An 18,791-nucleotide genomic window follows, 5' to 3' on the forward strand; every position below is an offset into this window, starting at 1 on the left:
ACGCGGACACGGGCAGAACATGCAAACTCCGCACAGAAAGGCCCTCGCCGGCCACGGGGCTCGAACCCAGACCTTCTTGCTGTGAGGCGACAGCGCTAACCACTACACCACCGTGCCGCCCTAATGAAATATGTCTAATATAATAAAATAAAGAGAATGTGACCATTGTCTAATAATTTGTACCAGAGAAAGGGAAAGGAGCGATGTTGCCCCTCAGCTCTACTGTGTCGAATCTGACAACATGGCAGAGGGATTTCACCTTCATTTCTATAGAATGGGAAGCAATGGAGCCACGCCATCCATTCAGTATACAGCTGATGGTTACAGTTCACTTAGAATTAGTTAATTATTTAATTAAGAGCAACGTAGTTTATTGACAGAACGTTATTCAGACTTCACATAGCCCTGCTCTCAGCAGTATACATGAATGACAGACACGGAGGTCACAACTCCTGTTTCCTGTCTCTGCAGCCCCAGAGGAAGAGGAGGGCATGAAGTCGAAGAAGACGTTCAGGAGCCAGTCTGTGGTCAGTCAGAATCCTGAGATGGAGCTGATGCTGGAAGGAGACGATGATGCTGTCAGTCTGCTGCAGGAGAAGGAGATTGACAATCTCGCAGGTATCCGTCACACCCAGGAAAAGGGAAACAGATCGGAGTCCTGAATGGTGTTTTATGTATCCCTGATACAATTTGTGTGTTAATGTGTATAAATGTACTTTATTTCTAGTGCCTTTTCATCCTCGAGTATTTACCTCCAGAGGCAAGTTTCCTCTTAATTTATGGATAGTTTAACAAATCTGAGCAGCATTCGAACGGGGTTTCGGAAGGAAATCTTGAGTTCTTGCTGTCACAGCTGCAGAAACCTCCTGCTGATGAAACTCTTTGCATTTAAAGCCTGATTTACTAAATGAACTAATTAAAATCATCTAGATCCATCAACTCAATTGAACCACTGACTGTATAACATATTCAGCCCAATTTAGCTTCATTTGATCAAATTAATGAACTTCTGGATCTTTAATGTACAATATCGTTAACATAAGTGAAACACTTGATTTAGAAAATGACAGAATACAGGTAGCATAACTCACTGTGAGTACTGTGTGGAACTAATGTAGTAAATGGCTTGGTCTCTCTAAGGTCCTGTAGTTCTGAGCACGCCGGCCCAGCTGGTCGCCCCTGTGGTCGTTGCCAGGGGGACGCTCTCCATCACCACCACTGAGATTTACTTTGAAGTGGATGAAGATGATCAGGCTTTCAAGAAGATTGATGCAAAGGTGTGTGTTCTTCCTCCAAAAGCCGATTGTCTTGGTTTGTGAATGAGATGATAGAGGAATGTAGCTGATATCAACTCCATTGCTCTTATAGTGCTTCTAATGTGCGTGTGTGTTCAGGTGTTGGCGTATTCTGAGGGGCTGCATGGGAAATGGATGTTCAGTGAGATCAGAGCTGTGTTTGCCAGACGTTACCTGTTGCAGAACACTGGCTTGGAGGTCTTCATGGCCAACAGAAGTAAGAGCATGGTCCCATTTTATTAGAAATAGTACAGTTATGTCCATATATATTTAGACACTGACACAAATTTTGTTTTTTTACCTGTTTACAGAAACATATTGAAGTTGTAGTTATATAATGGACATGGACATAAAGTCCAGACTTTCAGCTTTCATTTGAGGGTATCCACATTAAAATTGAATGAAGGGTTTAAGAGTTTCAGCTCCTTAACATGCGCCACCCTGTTTTTAAAGGGACCAAAAGTAATTGGACAATTGACTCAAAGGCTATTTCATGGGCAGGTGTGGGCAATTCCTTCATTATGTCATTCTCAATTAAGCAGATAAAAGGCCTGGAATTGATTTGAGGTGTGGTTCTTGCATTTGGAAGATTTTGCTGTGAAGAAAACATGCGGTCAAAGGAGCTCTCCATGCAGGTGAAACAAGCCATCCTTAAGCTGCGAAAACAGAAAAAACCCATCCGAGAAATTGCTACAATATTAGGAGTGGCAAAATCTACAGTTTGGTACATCCTGAGAAAGAAAGAAAGAAAGAAAGAAAGAAAGAAAGAAAGAAAGAAAGAAAGAAAGAAAGAAAGAAAGAAAACTGGTGAACTCATCAATGCAAAAAGACCTGGACACCCACAGAAAACAACAGTGGTGGATGATCGCAGAATAATTTCCATGGTGAAGAGAAACCCCTTCACAACAGCCAACCAAGTGAACAACACCCTCCAGGAGGTAGGCGTATCAATATCCAAATCTACCATGAAGAGAAGACTGCATGAAAGTAAATACAGAGGGTTCACTGCACGGTGCAAGCCACTCATAAGCCTCAAGAATAAAAAGGCTAGATTATACTTTGCTAAAAAACATCTAAAAAAGCCAGCACAGTTCTGGAAGAACATTCATTGGACAGATGAAACCAAGATCAACCTCTACCAGAATGATGGCAAAAAAAAAGTATGGCGAAGGCGGGGTACCCCATACGAAAAAGAACAGTAAAGAACTTATAAGAGTTTACCACTGTATTAGTAGTAAATCCTTATAAATATAAGGATAAATCCTTAAGGATTTATAAATAAATATATATGCCATGTATGATTTACTCCTGAAAGTGGGCCATTTTGCATTTTCCTCATACAAATTTTTTATGAAAATCTAGTATGTATGAAGTGAACATTGTGCATGGTTTTTACAGATAATGTGTATGATGAATTACACCGTCTTTGTATGCTTCATGTAATGTTTGTAGTTTTAAATTATATTTTACAGTTTAAAATGTATATGCCTTTTATATGTAAATCCACATATGTTTGTGTTGGATTTACATATAAAAGACACAGAACAGAAGCAGCCGGATGAATTCTGTGGTATTCAGAGACGTACTGTGTGCTCAAATCCAGCCAAATGCAGCCAAATAATAATTGGCGTTTCATAATACAGATGGACAATGACCCAAAACATAAAGCCAAAGCAACCCAGGAGTTTATTAAAGCAAAGAAGTGGAATATTTTTGAATGGCCAAGTCAGTCACCTGATCTCAACCCAATTGAGCATGCATTTCACTTGTTAAAGACTAAACTTCAGACAGAAAGGCCCACAAACAAACAGCAACTGAAAACCGCTGCAGTAAAGGCCTGGCAGAGCATTAAAAAGGAGGAAACACAGCGTCTGGTGATGTCCATGAGTTCAAGACTTCAGGCAGTCATTGCCAACAAAGGGTTTTCAACCAAGTATTAGAAATGAACATTTTATTTACAATTATTTAATTTGTCCAATTACTTTTGAGCCCCTGAAATGAAGGGATTGTGTTTAAAAAAATGCTTTAGTTCCTCACATTTTTATGCAATCATTTTGTTCAACCCACTGAATTAAAGCTGAAAGTCTGAACTTCAACTGCATCTGAATTGTTTTGTTCAAAATTCATTGTGGTAATGGACAGAACCAAAATTAGAAAAATGTTGCCTCTGTCCAAATATTTATGAACCTAACTGTATATTTATATGATGAACATTGCTATAAATATGCCATGCATCCTGGAAAATATTTAAATGTAATGTCCCAGAGCTATGATTTCTGTGTATTATCCCTTCAAATTTCATTACCCTTTTTCAAAGGAAACTTGCCTGAATAAGTGAAAGTCTGAGTAGATTATTTGAATACAATTCTTGGTTATTACTTTGATCATTTGGTACACTGCCTTGCAAAAGTATTCATCCCCCTTGGTGTTTGTCCTGTTTTGTCGCATTACAAGCTGGAATTACAATGGAGTTTTGGAGGCTTGGCACCATTTGATATACACAACATGCCTACCACTTTAAAGGTGCAAATAGTTTTTGTATTGAGACACAGACAATAATTAAGATGAAAAAAACAGAAATCTGAAGTGTGCATAGGTATTCAGCCTCCAAAGTCAATACTTTGTAGAGTCACCTTTTGCTGCAATTACAGCTGCAAGTCTCTTGGGGTACGTCTCTATTAGCGTAGCACATCTAGCCACTGGGATTTTTGCCCATTCCTCAAGGCAAAACTGCTCCAACTCCTTCAAGTTAGATGGATTGCGTTGGTGTACAGCAATCTTCAAGTGATGCCACAGATTCTCAATTGGATTAAGATCTAGGCTTTGATTAGGCCATTCCAAGACATTTAAATGTTTCCCTTTAAACTACTCCAGTGTAGCTTTAGCAGTATGTTTAGGGTCATTGTCCTGATGGACCGTGAACCTCTGGCCAACTTCCTCCAGAATTGCTCTGTATTTAGTGCCATCCAGCTTTCCTTCAGTCCTGACCAGCTTTCCTGGCCCTGCAGATGAAAAACATCCCCACAGCATGATGCTGCCACCACCATCATGCTTCACTGTCGGAATGGTATTCTCAGGGTGTTGGGTTTGTGCCACATATGGCATTTCCCATGATGGCCAAAAACATAAATTTTAGTCTCATTTGACCATAGAATCTTCTTCCATGTGTTTGGGGAGTCTGCCACATGCTGTTGGGCAAACTCCAAACGTGTTTTCTGATTTTTTTTTCTTCAAGCAGTGGCTTTTTCTGGCCACCCTTCCATAAAGCCCCACTCTGTGGATTGTACGGCTTAAAGTGGTCCTATGGAAAGATACTCCCATCTCCGCTGTGGAGCTTTGCAGCTCCCTCAGTGTTATCTTTGGTGTTTTTGTTGCATCTCTGATTAATGCCCTCCTTGCCCGGTCTGTGAGTTTTGGTGGGTGGCCTTCTCTTTTCAGGTTTGTAGTGGTGCCATATTCTTTCCATTTTGCTATCATGGATTTAATGTTGCTCCCTGGGATATTCAAAGTTTGGGATTTTTTTTTTTTATAACCCAACCCTGATCTATACTTCTCCACAACTTTTGTCTCTGACCTGTTTGGAGTGCTCCTTGGTTTTTATGTTGCTTGCGTAGTAGTGTTGCAGAGTCAGGGTCCTTCCAGAACAGGTTGATTTATACAGACATCGTGACAGATCATGTGACACTTTGATTGCACACAGGTGGATCTTAATCAACTAATTATGTGACTTATGAAGTGAATTGGTTAGACCAGCTCTTATTTAAGGGTTTCATACGAAAGGGGGTGAATACCTATGCACACTCCAGATTTCTGTTTTTTCTATCTTAATTATTGTTTGTAATAATTAATAATAGAAAAAAAATTAATTATTGTTTGTTCTCCTGTGGGTTCACCACCCACAGAGGTAGCCGTAAGGGGCTGGTGCAGTGTGGATTGGGCGGCAGTCGAAGGCAGGGCCCTCGACGACCTGATCCCTGGACACAGCAGCTAGCTGTTGGGACATGGAATGTCACTTCGCTGGGGGGAAACAAGCCTGAGCTTGTGCGGGAGGTTGAGAGGTACTGGCTAGAGATAGTCCGGCTCACCTCCATGCACAGCTTGGGCTCCGGAACCCAGCTCCTCGAGAGGGGCTGGACTCTCCACTTCTCTGGAGTCGCCCATGGTGAACGGCGGCGGGCTGGTGTGGGCTTGCTTATAGCTCCCCAGCTCAGCCACCATGTGTTGGAGTTTACCCCAGTGAATGAGAGGGTCACCTCTCTGCACCTTCGGACTGGGGAGAAGGCTCTTGCTGTTGTTTGTGCCTACGGGCCGAATAGCAGTATAGAGTATCTGGCCTTCTTGGAGTCCCTGGGAGAGGTACTGAGAGGTGCTCAGACTGGGGACTCCATTGTTCTACTGGGGGACTTCAATGCTCACGTGGGTGACGACAGTGACACCTGGAGGGGCGTGATTGGGAGGAACGGCCTCCCCAATCTGAACTTGAGTGGTATTTTGTTATTGGACTTCTGTGCTAGTCACAGTTTGTCCATAACGAACACCATGTTCGAGCATAGGGGTGTCCATAAGTGCACGTGGCACCAGGACACCTTAGGTCAGAGGTCGATGATAGACTTTGTTGTCGTTTCATTGGATCTCTGGCCCTATGTCTTGGACACTCGGGTGAAGAGAGGGGTCGAGCTGTCAACTGATCACCACCTGGTGGTGAGTTGGATCCGTTGGCGGAGGAGGAAGCCGGACAGACCTGGCAGGCCCAAACGTATGGTGAGGGTCTGCTGGGAACTTCTGGCCAAGCACTCTGTCGGGGAGGTCTTTAACTCCCACCTCCGGGAGAGCTTCTCCCAGCTTCCGAGGGAGGCGGGGGACATTGAGTCTGAGTGGACCATGTTCTCTACCTCCATTGTAGATGCAGCTGTTCAAAGCTGTGGCCGCAAGGTAGAGCCCTGCACTCCCGCGGGAGTCCCGCGGGACCCGCCGCAAAGCAGTGTGGCGTGGGACAAATTTTGAAAGCTCATTGCGGGCACGGGCGGGACCGGAAGTGCACATATGCGGGTGCAGGCGGGAGCGGGAGTGCACATATGCGGCGCGGGCGGGAGCGGTGATAAGCTGCAGTCCCGCTAACTAAAAACATGTTTGAAATAAAATTTATAAATTATTAATTTACATCTATCATATATAATTTGTGCTGGATATTTTATTTGGCATTAATAAAAACATTTTAAGATGCCTAAATTTGCAGAGAGAGTCAGATTGCCAGATTGAGTGAGGAATGGCATCTTAAATTTGCCATTGATCACCCTAACGGGAAATCATTTGATCACTCTAATGACTCGCCGTTCACACCCAGCTAGCAAGAGAACCATGAGTGAAGTGATTTACTGCTTGAGTTAGTCTACAACTCTAATCAGAGAGACAGGTTACACAGTGACGGTAGGCTTGACTCAATGCTATCCCAGAAATCCTTCCTGTAATATGCAAATCTGGCCGCCTCTGATTGGACAGCCAAATTTGCATATTAATCAGAGGCGGCCAAATTTGCATATTACAGGAAGGATTTCTGGGATAGCATTGAGTCAAGCCTACCATCACTGTGTAACCTGTCTCTCTGATTAGAGTTGTTCACTCATGGTTCTCTTGCTAGCTCTGCTTTGCAATAAAAAAAAAAACATTGGGACAAAGCAAGCCCATTCACTTTTTTATGCTGATCGGAGAATTACAATGGTTTCTCATGTGACAAAAATGTGCGATTTGCTATTAAATATTTTAATCGCTTGACAGCACTAATTATTATTATTATTATTATTATTATTAGAGACACTACATGCTGAATTCAGAAACAAGGTAAATAATAACAAACGTGAACGTGAGCTGTAGATATTTATGCTCAAATCCACTCAAAGTAGGGGGCGGGGCACCATCACGCTGTGTCAAGACAAGAACTTTCCTGAGAAATAACATGAACGTCTGCATCATGCGGGATTTGCGGGCGGGAGCGGGACAAAATATGGCAGGCGCGGGCGGGAGCGGGACTGAAAATCATAATTCTTTGTGGGCGCGGCGGGAGCGGGACTGAAAATCATAATTCTTTGTGGGCGCGGGCGGAAGTGGGACTGCACAATGCCGGCGGGAGCGGGACTGAAAAATCCGACCCGCGCAGACCTCTACCGCAAGGTCTCCGGTGCCTGTCGTAGCGGCAATCCCGGAACCCGGTGGTGGACACCGAAAGTAAGGGATGCCGTCAAGCTGAAGAAGGAGTCCTATCAGGCCATGTTGGCCTCTGGGACTCCTGAGGCAGCTGACGGGTATCGGCAGACCAGGCATGCCGCAGCTCGGGCAGTTGCGGAGGCAAAAACTCAGAACTGGGAGGAGTTCAGTGAGGCCATGGAGGAGGACTATCGGTCGGCCTCGAAGAAATTCTGGCAAACCGTCCGGCGCCTCAGGAGGGGGAAGCAGTATTCTGCCAACACTGTTTACAGTGTGGGTGGGGAGCTGTTGACCTCGACTGGGGACATTGTCGGGCGGTGGAAGGAACACTTCGAGGATCTCCTCAATCCCACAGTCACGTCTTCCATTGAGGAAGTGGAGGCTGATGACTCAGGGGCGGACTCGTCCATTACACAAGCTGAAATCACTGAGGTGGTTAGCAAGCTCCTCTGTGGCAAGGCACCGGGGGTGGATGAGATCCGCCCCGAGTATCTCAAGTCTCTGGATGTTGTGGGGCTGTCTTGGCTGACACACCTCTGCAACATCGCGTGGCAGTCGGGGACAGTGCCTCTGGAGTGGCAGACTGGGGTGGTGGTCCCTCTTTTTAAGAAAGGGGACCGGAGAGTGTGCTCCAATTATAGGGGAATCACACTTCTCAGCCTCCCAGGGAAGGTTTACTCCAGGGTACTGGAGAGGAGAACTCGGCCGATAGTCGAACCTCGGATCCAGGAGGAACAATGCGGTTTTCAACCTGGTTGCGGAACACTGGACCAGCTCTATACCCTTCATAGGGTGCTCGAGGGTTCATGGGAGTTTGCCCAACCAGTCCCCATGTGCTTTGTGGATCTGGAGAAGGCATTCGACCGTGTCCCTCATGGTGTTCTGTGGAGGGTGCTTCGGGAGTATGGGGTTCGGGGCCCTTTGCTAAGGGCTGTCCGGTCCCTGTACGAACGGAGCAGGAGTCTGGTTCGCATTGCCGGCAGTAAGTCAGACCTGTTCCCAGTGCATGTTGGACTCCAGCAGGGCTGCCCTTTGTCACCGGTTCTGTTCATAATTTTTATGGACAGAATTTCTAGGTGCAGCCAGGGGCCGGAAGGAATCCTGTTTGGGAACCACAGGATTTCATCTCTGTTTTTTGCAGATGATGATGATGTCCTGTTGGCTTCTGCAAACCAGGACCTTCAGCATGCACTGGGGCGGTTTGCAGTCGAGTGTGAAGCGGCTGGGATGAGAATCAGCACCTCCAAGTCTGAGGCCATGGTTCTCGACCGGAAAAGGGTGGCTTGCCCTCTCCAGGTTGGTGGAGAAGTCCTGCCTCAAGTGGAGGAGTTTAAGTATCTTGGGATCTTGTTCACGAGTGAGGGAAGGATAGAGCGAGATCGACAGGCGGATCGGTACGGCCTCCGCAGTGATGCGGTCGCTTTACCAGTCCGTCATGGTGAAGAAGGAGCTGAGCCAAAAGGCGAAGCTCTCGATTTACCAGTCGATCTACGTTCCGACTCTCACCTATGGTCATGAGCTTTGGGTAATGACTGAAAGAACAAGATCACGGATACAAGCGGCCGAAATGAGTTTCCTTCGCAGGGTGGCTGGGCACTCCCTTAGAGATAGGGTGAGAAGTACAGTCACTCAGGAGGAGCTCGGAGTAGAGCCACTGCTCCTCCACATCGAGAGGAATCAGCTGAGGTGGCTCGGGCATCTCTTTCGGATGCCTCCTGGACGCCTCCCTGGGGAGGTGTTCCAGGCATGTCCCCCGGGAGGATGCCCCGGGGAAGACCCAGGACACACTGGAGGGACTATGTCTCTCGGCTGGCCTGGGAATGCCTCGGTGTTCTTCCCGAGGAGCTGGCCGAGGTGTCTGGGGAAAGGGAAGTTTGGGCTTCCATGCTCAGACTGCTGCCTCCGCGACCCGGCCCCGGATAAGCGGAAGAAGACGAGACAAGATGAGAATTATTGTTTGTGTCACAATAAAAAAGAATAATTTGCACCTTTAAAGTGGCAGGCATGTTGTGTAAATCAAATGGTGCTAACCCTCCAAAAATCAATTTTAATTCCAGCTCGTAATGTGACAAAACAGGACAAACACCAAGGGGGCTGAATACTTTTGCAAGACACTGTATATTCATTGATGGAGATAGTTGAATTAAATTAAACTTCTAAACTCAGTCACTGCTGTCTAACAGTGAGTGACTCTGTTTAATTCCACTCTTATATTTAAATAAGAAAATCATCATCAAGGTTCTATTGGTCTGTGTCTATGTGTCAGCCCTGTGATGACCTGGCGACTTGTCCAGGGTGTACCCCGCCTTTCGCCCATAGTCAGCTGGGATAGGCTCCAGCTTGCCTGCGACCCTGTAGAAAGATAAAGCGGCTAGAGATAATGAGATGAGATGAGATGAGGTTCTATTGTCGACTAATGTGAAGGAGATACATTATGAACTGTTCTAAGATGATCTAAGATAAACCTCCATGAGAAACACTGTTCATAAAAAAAATCTGCAGAATGGTTTCCTTAAAAGAGATCTGCCCTTATTTTAAATATTATTTTAAATATTTATTGTTTCATGCTTTGCTGTACAAATTATCCATTCCTTGTCTGTTAAATTTCGTGTTCTCCTCCCCATAGCATCCGTCATGTTTAACTTCCCGGACCAGGCAACTGTCAAAAAGGTGGTGTACAGTTTACCCCGAGTTGGAGTCGGCACCAGCTACGGCCTTCCTCAAGCAAGGTAAGACATGGTCAGATATTCATAAAGAATCTCCACATATCCTGTAGGTACTGATCTGAGAACAGATTCACCTTCATTCATGTGAATATATTCAGATCTAGGATAGGTACTTTAATTTTCTCACTTCTTTAGTGGCATTTGCTTTTGAGCAGTTTGCCCTAACTAGAGTGTGCAACTTTTATCATCTCATTTGCAGACGAATTTCTCTGGCCACCCCTCGACAGCTCTTCAAGTCCTCCAACATGACCCAGCGCTGGCAGAGGCGGGAGATCTCTAACTTTGAGTACCTCATGTTTCTCAACACAATTGCAGGTGAGAACAGACACCACATGTCAGGAGTGAAGGTTTATGATGGTTCAAGAGCTGGAAAAACATCACTTCCAGTGCTCACAGGCATTTTGGGCAGCTTTGTGACTACTAAATGACAAAAATCAGTGTTCTCCCCAGGATTAAAATAAAGCCCTAACTTTTGGGTGGCGCTTGGGGAGAGAGTATGGGGGGGGTTCCCCAGAAAATTTTGAAAAAAGGGAGCCCATTTGGTGGCATCTGATGACTTTTAGGAGCATTTTATGGGAGTACTGACATGGTCACTTTTTACTGTTAACATGGTTGAAAAGGTTGCTACAACAAGTGGAGGTCTGTGATTCTGTGGTTTGCAGCATGGGGTTCACATAAGCAATAAATAAAGTCATCATCTGACAACAATGTAGTATATAATAATGCTGTTATATTACCTGAACCACTGCCAGAACACCACTAACCAAAAGTTTAAATGAGTTCTGTTGCAGTTCGAAAAAAAAAATAATACCCCCTGCAGACTGCATTTACTGCACAAATGCCACAATCTTGAGTAGCACCTTTTATTACTTAATACCTTAAACACCTTTCAGCATCTTAACAAAAGCACCTTAGAATAAACAACATGTTTGAGCAATAATAATGCTACTAGTACACTTACAGACAGTGTAAACCATAAAGGACGGTTCTTGAAACAAGCACTAAATCTTGGGTAATTACAGGGTTAGTCAAAATGATGTTAACACCTCAGTGGTAGAAACCATTTATTCACAAAACATACATCATATGCGCAAGATGATTTACAGGACGGTCTCAACCTGTTCGCCATCGTGTTCAACACACAAAAACCAGCGAGCAACAGTACCATTTAATCTGTCACCCATGGCCTACGTCTATCTGCAGAAGAAAAATAATCCATTAGTGTTAACATAATTTTGACCAACCCTGTATACAATACTTGGAGGTGGTCGGACAGATCTACCGTGACAATAATGTCTTTGGTTTCACTTCTCTTTCTGGCTCTTCTGTTCTACTCTCAATTAGCTGTTGAAAATATGAATCTATGGGACGCTGAGCGCTATTCGCACCTATTTTCGGCATGATTGAAACGTGGAGATGTATGCCCACTACACAAAAACCATAAACCACGATCTCGCCCACGCACTGAAGCATCATGGTACCAGTGCAGCAGCAAAAGTGATTAAGGGCGTTTGTTGTGATTAGGGATTTCCCAGGGGTATTTCCGGTCTGCTGAGTGCATCATGGCAGCAAACCAGCCCAAAACACTGATTTTCCTTCAAAACATGCCCCAAACATTGCAAGGTAGGAATCTGATGTGATTTTTCAGCGAGTGTCGGAGCAAAAAAAAAAAAAAGCACGTAGGCAAATTTAAAGCATGTTGGCATGAAATTAAAGCATGTCGGGTCCAACATGCAAAAGCACTCTGGGGAGAACAATTAAAATATTGTTCTCTGAGCAATTTATAGAAGTAAAAAGTGCAAGTCTGCATAGACATTCATGTTGTGAATTCACATAATTCATGCTGAGGCATAGCATTTATTTGTGTGTGTTCAGGGAGAACATATAATGACCTTAACCAATACCCGGTCTTCCCGTGGGTCCTCACCAACTACGAGTCTGAGGAGCTGGATCTCACTCTGCCTGGCAACTTCAGGGACCTGTCGAAGGTAACGCTCTGACTCCTGATTTCCTACATTTAGCACAAATCAGCACAGAGATCAGTAACATTCAGCATTGCAAAGCAGGCTAACGAGAGTGGTCTGTTTTATCATTGGAAATCAGTATTTTGCATGTTTTGTAGCACTCACGCTTGCGTTTTTTTGTTTTGTTTTGTTTTTCTCAGCCAATTGGGGCACTGAATCCAAAGCGTGCAGCCTTTTACGCAGAGCGTTATGAGACATGGGAGGAGGATGGAACACCACCACATCACTACACATCTCTCTACTCCACTGCTGCTTCTACTCTGCTCTGGCTCCATAGAATAGTGAGCACTTTCACTCGACATCGTTCTACGCTGCATCCTTATACTCAAACACATTTATACCATCAAAGCATGGATTATAATTGATTATAAGTCAATTATTATAAGAATGGACATATGGCTGTTGTGTAAAATATAATTCATATTTTTAAACTGATGCGTAAATAGACTATAAGGCTACTGAAAATCTCTACATCATTATCCATGAATTAACAGTAGGCCTTACCCCACATTCTGAACAACACATATTAATGGTCATATATTGATTAGAGGCAAAAAAAAAAGTTTCTGGGGCAGCTTTAAACACTAATCTTCTTGCAGAATTATTTTTAAATTTAAAAAAACCCTAAAATTGTGCATAAAATTCTACTAATGCACCAGTTTTCTATCAGTTTTGTTTAAATTAGCCAGGTCAAAATGGCCAGAGTGTTACACATGGTCAACAATGCACAATATGGCTTTGTTATGCAAATCTTCTTTATAATTCCCTGTGTATTTTTGCATACATTAGGAACCCTTTACTACATTCTTTCTGAACGGAAATGACAATAAGTTTGACCATCCAGATCGAACGTTCTCCGGCATCATGCGCTCCTGGAGGAGCTGCCAGAGGGACACGTCTGACGTCAAGGTGAGACAGACTGATGGAGTGATGAGCAGTGACATCTGAACTTCTGTGTTTGAAAATTCATTTAAAAGAAATGATGGCATGTTTTGATCATTGTTTTCTAACTATGCTTTCTCTTTGTGGAACAGGAGTTGATCCCAGAGTTCTACTACCTGCCTGAGATGTTTGTGAACAGTAATGGTTATGATCTGGGTTTGAGGGAGGATCATACGCCGGTCTGTGATGTGGAGCTTCCTGCTTGGGCCAAGAAACCAGAAGACTTTGTTCGCATTAACAGAATGGTAAGTGTTATATAAATATGTTTACAGTGTTAGACACTTAGTTACCTGTACTTTGTAGAGTCTGTCTTTTCTCAGCTTCAAAATAGCTTGCTTTTCTCCCATGGACAGCTCTCTTGTCTTCATGTTGGTTTATCCTTTTTAACAACAAACACAGTCTTCACAGGTGATGCCCAGAGCTCAAACCAAGAGTAAAGTTTCAGAGCTATTAACTGTTTAAGCAATTAATCTAACAGGGCATAACTGGGGCAACAAGAAACACCTGACAGTCCTATTTTTGATCACTTGTAAAATGGGTGGGTTCAAACAAAAGGTGTCACGTTCGAAGTTGTTTAACACATCTAGATGTAAATATCAGGAAACGAAAGCTGAAATTCTGATCTGTTGTCTCATGCTCATCTTTCTCAAACCCAAAGGTCTTCAGTGTTTATCAAAAAAAAAAAAAAAACCCTGGCCTTGCTGTTCCAATAATTTTGGAGGGCACTGTTAATACATTCACATGGTAAAAATTTTGCTTGTTGAAAATTCTGAATAAACATCCAATACTTTTATGGTAAGACTAAAAAACAACATATGACAAGAAGTTACTAAATTACCTGGTAATCCAGATTGGTGGTGGTGGGGGGGGTTAGTCAAAGCTGTAAGCTCTGGCATGAGGTTCCACAGTATCCAGAGCAGAACAACCAGGTTCTGTAACAGCTTCTTCCCCCAAGCCATCAGACTCCTGAACTCTCAATAATCCCCTACCATACACATCTGGACAAGAACCTCACTATCCGGAATATGTGTGATATCCTACATGCTGCTATAAATCCTTTATTGTGCAATATCTGTATGTAGCATAGTTATTTTATTCAAGCTTTTTTTTTTAATTTAAAGTATCTAATCGTAAAATTTGATATTTTGTTTACCGGACTATGTGCAATAGTTATATCTTCTTCTTGTTCCTTTGGCTGCTCCCGATTAGGGGTCGCCACAGCGGATCTTTCGTCTTTATTGCTCCCTGTTTTCCGCATCCTTCTCTACCACACCTGCCACTTTCATGTCCTCTCTCATCACATCCATGTATCTCCTCTTTGGCCTTCCTTGTTTTCATGTGCCTGGCAACTCCATCCTCAACATTCTCCTTCCAAAATGCTCTGCATCTCTTCTCAGGATGTGCCCATACCATCTCAGTCTCATCTCTCTTAGCTTAATTCCCAAGCTCTCCACATGTGCTGTCCCTCTGATGTGCTCGTTCCTTATCCTGTCCAACTTTGTCACTCCCATTGCAAACCTTAACATCCTCAACTCCGCCACCTCCAACTTTGCCTCCTGTCTCTTCATTAAGGGTACGGTCTCCAATCCATCCATCACAGCTGATCTCACTACTGTCTTATACATCTTACCTTTCACTTTTGCTGGGACTTTCCTATCACAAATGACTCCTGAAATCCTTCTCCAACTGCTCCACCCTGCCTGCACTCTCTTTCTCACCTCACTATCGCAGCCCCCATTTTCCTGCACAGTTGACCCCAGGTACTTGAATTCACCAACTTTCTTTACTGTATGTCTACTCCTTGCATCTTCACTACACTCTCATCCCCATTCTCACTGATGCACATGTATTCTGTTTTGCTCCTGCTCACCTTCATTCCTCTTCGTTCCAATGTACACCTCCATCTCTCCAAACCCAACTCAGCCTCCTTTCTACTTTCACCACATATCACAATATCATCTGCAAACATCATGTTCCATGGTGACTCTTGCCTCACTTCATCCGTCAAGCTATCCATCACTATGGCAAACAAGAAAGGACTCAAAGCAGATACTTGATGAAGTCCCACCTTCACCTTGAACCATTCAGTCGTTCCAACTGCACACCTCACTGCTGTTTCACTGTTCTCATACACGTCTTGCACCACTCTTATATACTTCTCATTCACTCCACACACGTTATCCAGCCCCTGTATAAGCGTACTCTTGGTGCTGGTCCCAAGCCCGGATAAATTGGAGAGGGTTGCGTCAGGAAGGGCATCCGGCATAAAACTGTGCCAAATCTAACATGCGGAATGTGCAGCAACGAAATTTTGTTCAAATGTGCATTCTGAATGTACAGGTGAATGACAATAAAGCTGTCTGTCTAAGATGTAGGATTTCAACCTTTCTTGTAGTAAAACACTACTGAGAGCTGCATGCAGAAGAATGTGTTCTAATGTGCTTTGTGGTTCATCCTTCATCATGCGAATAAATCTCACAGCTGCAAGTCATGATGATGGCTGATACCACCGCACACTGAATCATACGCACTTATAAAACGAAGCACTTCTAGCACAAAAATCTGATATATTTAAGGAGCAGTCTTACTAACAACTCCGGCACCTTGACCTTTCAGGCTTTGGAGAGCGAGTTTGTATCATGCCAGCTGCACCAGTGGATCGATCTGATCTTCGGCTACAAGCAGCGAGGACCGGAGGCAGTGAGAGCTCTAAACGTGTTCCACTACATGTCCTATGAAGGCTCTGTTAATCTGGACACCATCACAGACTTGCAGCTCAGAGAGGTGAGTCACACACTGCACACTTTTTCCACTGCCTATATTCATTTACGGGTTTATGTTCATCTTCCAAGTGGATGAAATGTTTTGGTTCTGAGTCACTGCGCCACTTTTTATGAATGCGGCAATATCGTTTTAGTCCAGTTGAAGAACACCACAGAGGTCTTTTTTCCGTCATGGCCTTCATTCGTTCAGCCTCGCAGGCCATTAAGTACTGTGCAGAATGTGCTCTCGTGTTTGTCTGTACATTGGCTGTTATTTTTTGCTTCCTGTTGCTGTTTTGTTTTTGCCCATATATGGCCAGCTCTAAGCATTGCTCTAAGCAGTGTCTCATACTTCCTCTCTGGCCTTGAGTGACAGCTTGGTTTTGTGTTCACCTCATTAGGCAGACAAGACTAAAAAAACACCTGTGAACTGTTCAGCACTTCAGCTCTAGTGTCAATTTGAGCTGTCCACTTAGACAACTAACTGTCCCTCTCTCTCCCTCTGCCCCCCTCCCTCTTTCTCTGTCTTTCACACACTCACTCTATCGCTCATGCTCACACACACACACACACACACACACACACACACACACACACACACACACACACACACACACACACACACATTTTCACTCTCTCCTTTCTTTCTCTCTCTAGTCCATGGAGGCTCAGATCCAGACATTTGGTCAAGTTCCCTCCCAGCTGTTAATTGAGCCTCATCCTCCCCGCAGCTCGGCTATGCATCTGGTGAGACTGTCACAGCTCAGCATTTATTCTTTACAGCATTCACACAACATACCAGAGCTGAATGTGGAAAAATTGTGATGATCATTACAACCCCAATAACAAAAAATTTGGGGCCTTGTGTAAAATGTAAATTAAAACAGAATGTGATGATTTGCAATCAAGGAAACCCTATATTTCATTGAAAATAGTCCAAAGACAACATATCAAATGTTGAAACAGAAATTTTGTTTCTTGAAAAAATTATGCTCATTTTGAATTTAATGCCAGCAACACGTTTCAAAAACGTTAGGACAGGGGCAACAAAAGACTGGAAAGTTGTGTAATGTCTCGTCTCGTCTTCTTCCGCTTTATCTGGGACCGGGTCGCGGAGGCAGCAGTCTAAGCATGGAAGCCCAAACTTCCCTCTCCCCAGACACCTCGGTCAGCTCCTCGGGAAGAACACCGAGGCGTTCCCAGGCCAGCCAAGAGACATAGTCCCTCCAGCGTGTCCTGGGTCTTCCCCGGGGCCTCCTCCCGGGGGGACATGCCTGGAACACCTCCCCAGGGAGGCGTCCAGGAGGCATCTGAAAAAGATGCCCGAGCCACCTCAGCTGGTTCCTCTCGATGTGGAGGAGCAGCGGCTCTACTCCGAGCTCCTCCCGAGTGACTGTGAAGTTGTGTAATGTTTAAAAAAAATTGGTTAATTGGCAACACGTCAGTAACATGACTGGGTATAAAAAGAGCATCCCAGAGAGGCAGAGTCTCTCAGAAATAAAGATGGGGAGGGGTTCACCACTCTGTGAAAGACTTTTGGGCAAACAGTGCAACAGTTTAAAAATAATGTGCTTCAGTGTAAAACTGCAAAGAATTTGAGGATCACATCATATGTGGTACATAATATCATGAAAAGATTCAGAGAGTCTGGAGAAATCTCTGTATGCAAGAGACAAGGCTGAAAACTGACATTGGACTGACTCCGTAGACAAGGCTGAAAACTGACATTGGATGCCTGTGATCTTCAGGCCCTCGGGTGACACTGCATTAAAAGCAGACATGTGCCTGTAGTGGAAATCACTGTATGGGCTCAGGAACACTTCAGAAACCCATCGTGTGTGAAAACAGTTCATTACTGCATCCACAAATGCAAGTTAAAACCAGATATAAACAATATCCAGAAACACCGCCACCTTCTCTGGGCCTGAGCTCCTTTACGATGGACTGGGGTAGAGTGGAAAACTGTCCTGTAGTCTGATGAATAGAAATTTGGAATTCTTTTTAGAAATCATGGACACCACGTCCTCCAGGCTAAAGAGGAGAGGGACCATCCGGCTTGTTATCAGTGCACAGTTCAAAAACCAGCATCTGTGATGGTATTTGGTGTGCATAAGTGCACATCTAGGAAGGCACCATTAATTCTGAATGATGCATACAGATTTTGGAACAACATGCTGCCATCCAGACAATATCCTTGTTCCTTCCTTCTTTCAATGCCAAACAGCTTTCTGCACATATTACAACTGCATGACTCCGTAGTAAAAGAGTCCAGGTGCTAAACTGGCCTGCCTGCAGTCTAGACCTGTCTCCCATTTAAAACATTTGGCGTATTATGAAGTGCAAAATAAGACAAAGGAAACCCTGAACTGTTGAGCAACTGAAATTGTATATCAGGCAAGAATGGGACAACATTTCAGTTTCAAAACTACAGGTCTCCTCAGTTCCCAAACATTTACAGTGTTGTTAAAAGTAGAGGTGATGCAACACAGTGGTAAACATTCCCCTGTCATGCCACTTTTTTGAGATGTTTTGCTGACATCAAATTCAAACTGAGCATGGGGGAAAAAATGTTGCTTTCACACGTTTTCATTTTTTAGTTTCATTGAAACTGATTTTGATAAAATTGTTCTGCTTTACAGTACACATTCAGTAAGATAAAAGATGGTGGTTCATAGTGCGATAGGAAAATAATCAGTGAAGGGGTGGAGTGACAGAGGTGGCAACCTGAGGTTGATTGTTTTTCTATAACAGCAGATCACAAAGAGTTTTATTCCTCTTATACACAGCGAGTTGCCAACAATTGCTTTTTTATTAGTTAAATAATGATGTTGTATGTTTGTT

At 43.9% G+C, this 18,791-nt stretch overlaps 1 protein-coding gene across 9 annotated transcripts in view; it reads left to right on the forward strand.

Moving 5' to 3' along the window:
- The window catches only part of nbeaa (neurobeachin a), a 460,126-nt gene that overhangs the window by 418,080 nt on the left and 23,255 nt on the right, over nt 1-18,791 (forward strand). For all 9 annotated transcript variants that reach the window (XM_060908447.1, XM_060908439.1, XM_060908440.1 and 6 more), the window contains 11 exons: nt 472-618; nt 1,141-1,277; nt 1,395-1,512; nt 10,123-10,225; nt 10,422-10,537; nt 12,098-12,210; nt 12,387-12,527; nt 13,036-13,155; nt 13,281-13,433; nt 15,805-15,972; nt 16,608-16,697. In XM_060908447.1, the coding sequence (XP_060764430.1) occupies nt 472-618; nt 1,141-1,277; nt 1,395-1,512; nt 10,123-10,225; nt 10,422-10,537; nt 12,098-12,210; nt 12,387-12,527; nt 13,036-13,155; nt 13,281-13,433; nt 15,805-15,972; nt 16,608-16,697 (1,406 nt within the window). The remainder of the gene's footprint in view (nt 1-471; nt 619-1,140; nt 1,278-1,394; nt 1,513-10,122; nt 10,226-10,421; nt 10,538-12,097; nt 12,211-12,386; nt 12,528-13,035; nt 13,156-13,280; nt 13,434-15,804; nt 15,973-16,607; nt 16,698-18,791) is intronic.

This window comes from Neoarius graeffei, chromosome 25, assembly GCF_027579695.1.
Source record: "Neoarius graeffei isolate fNeoGra1 chromosome 25, fNeoGra1.pri, whole genome shotgun sequence".
NCBI lineage: Eukaryota > Metazoa > Chordata > Actinopteri > Siluriformes > Ariidae > Neoarius > Neoarius graeffei.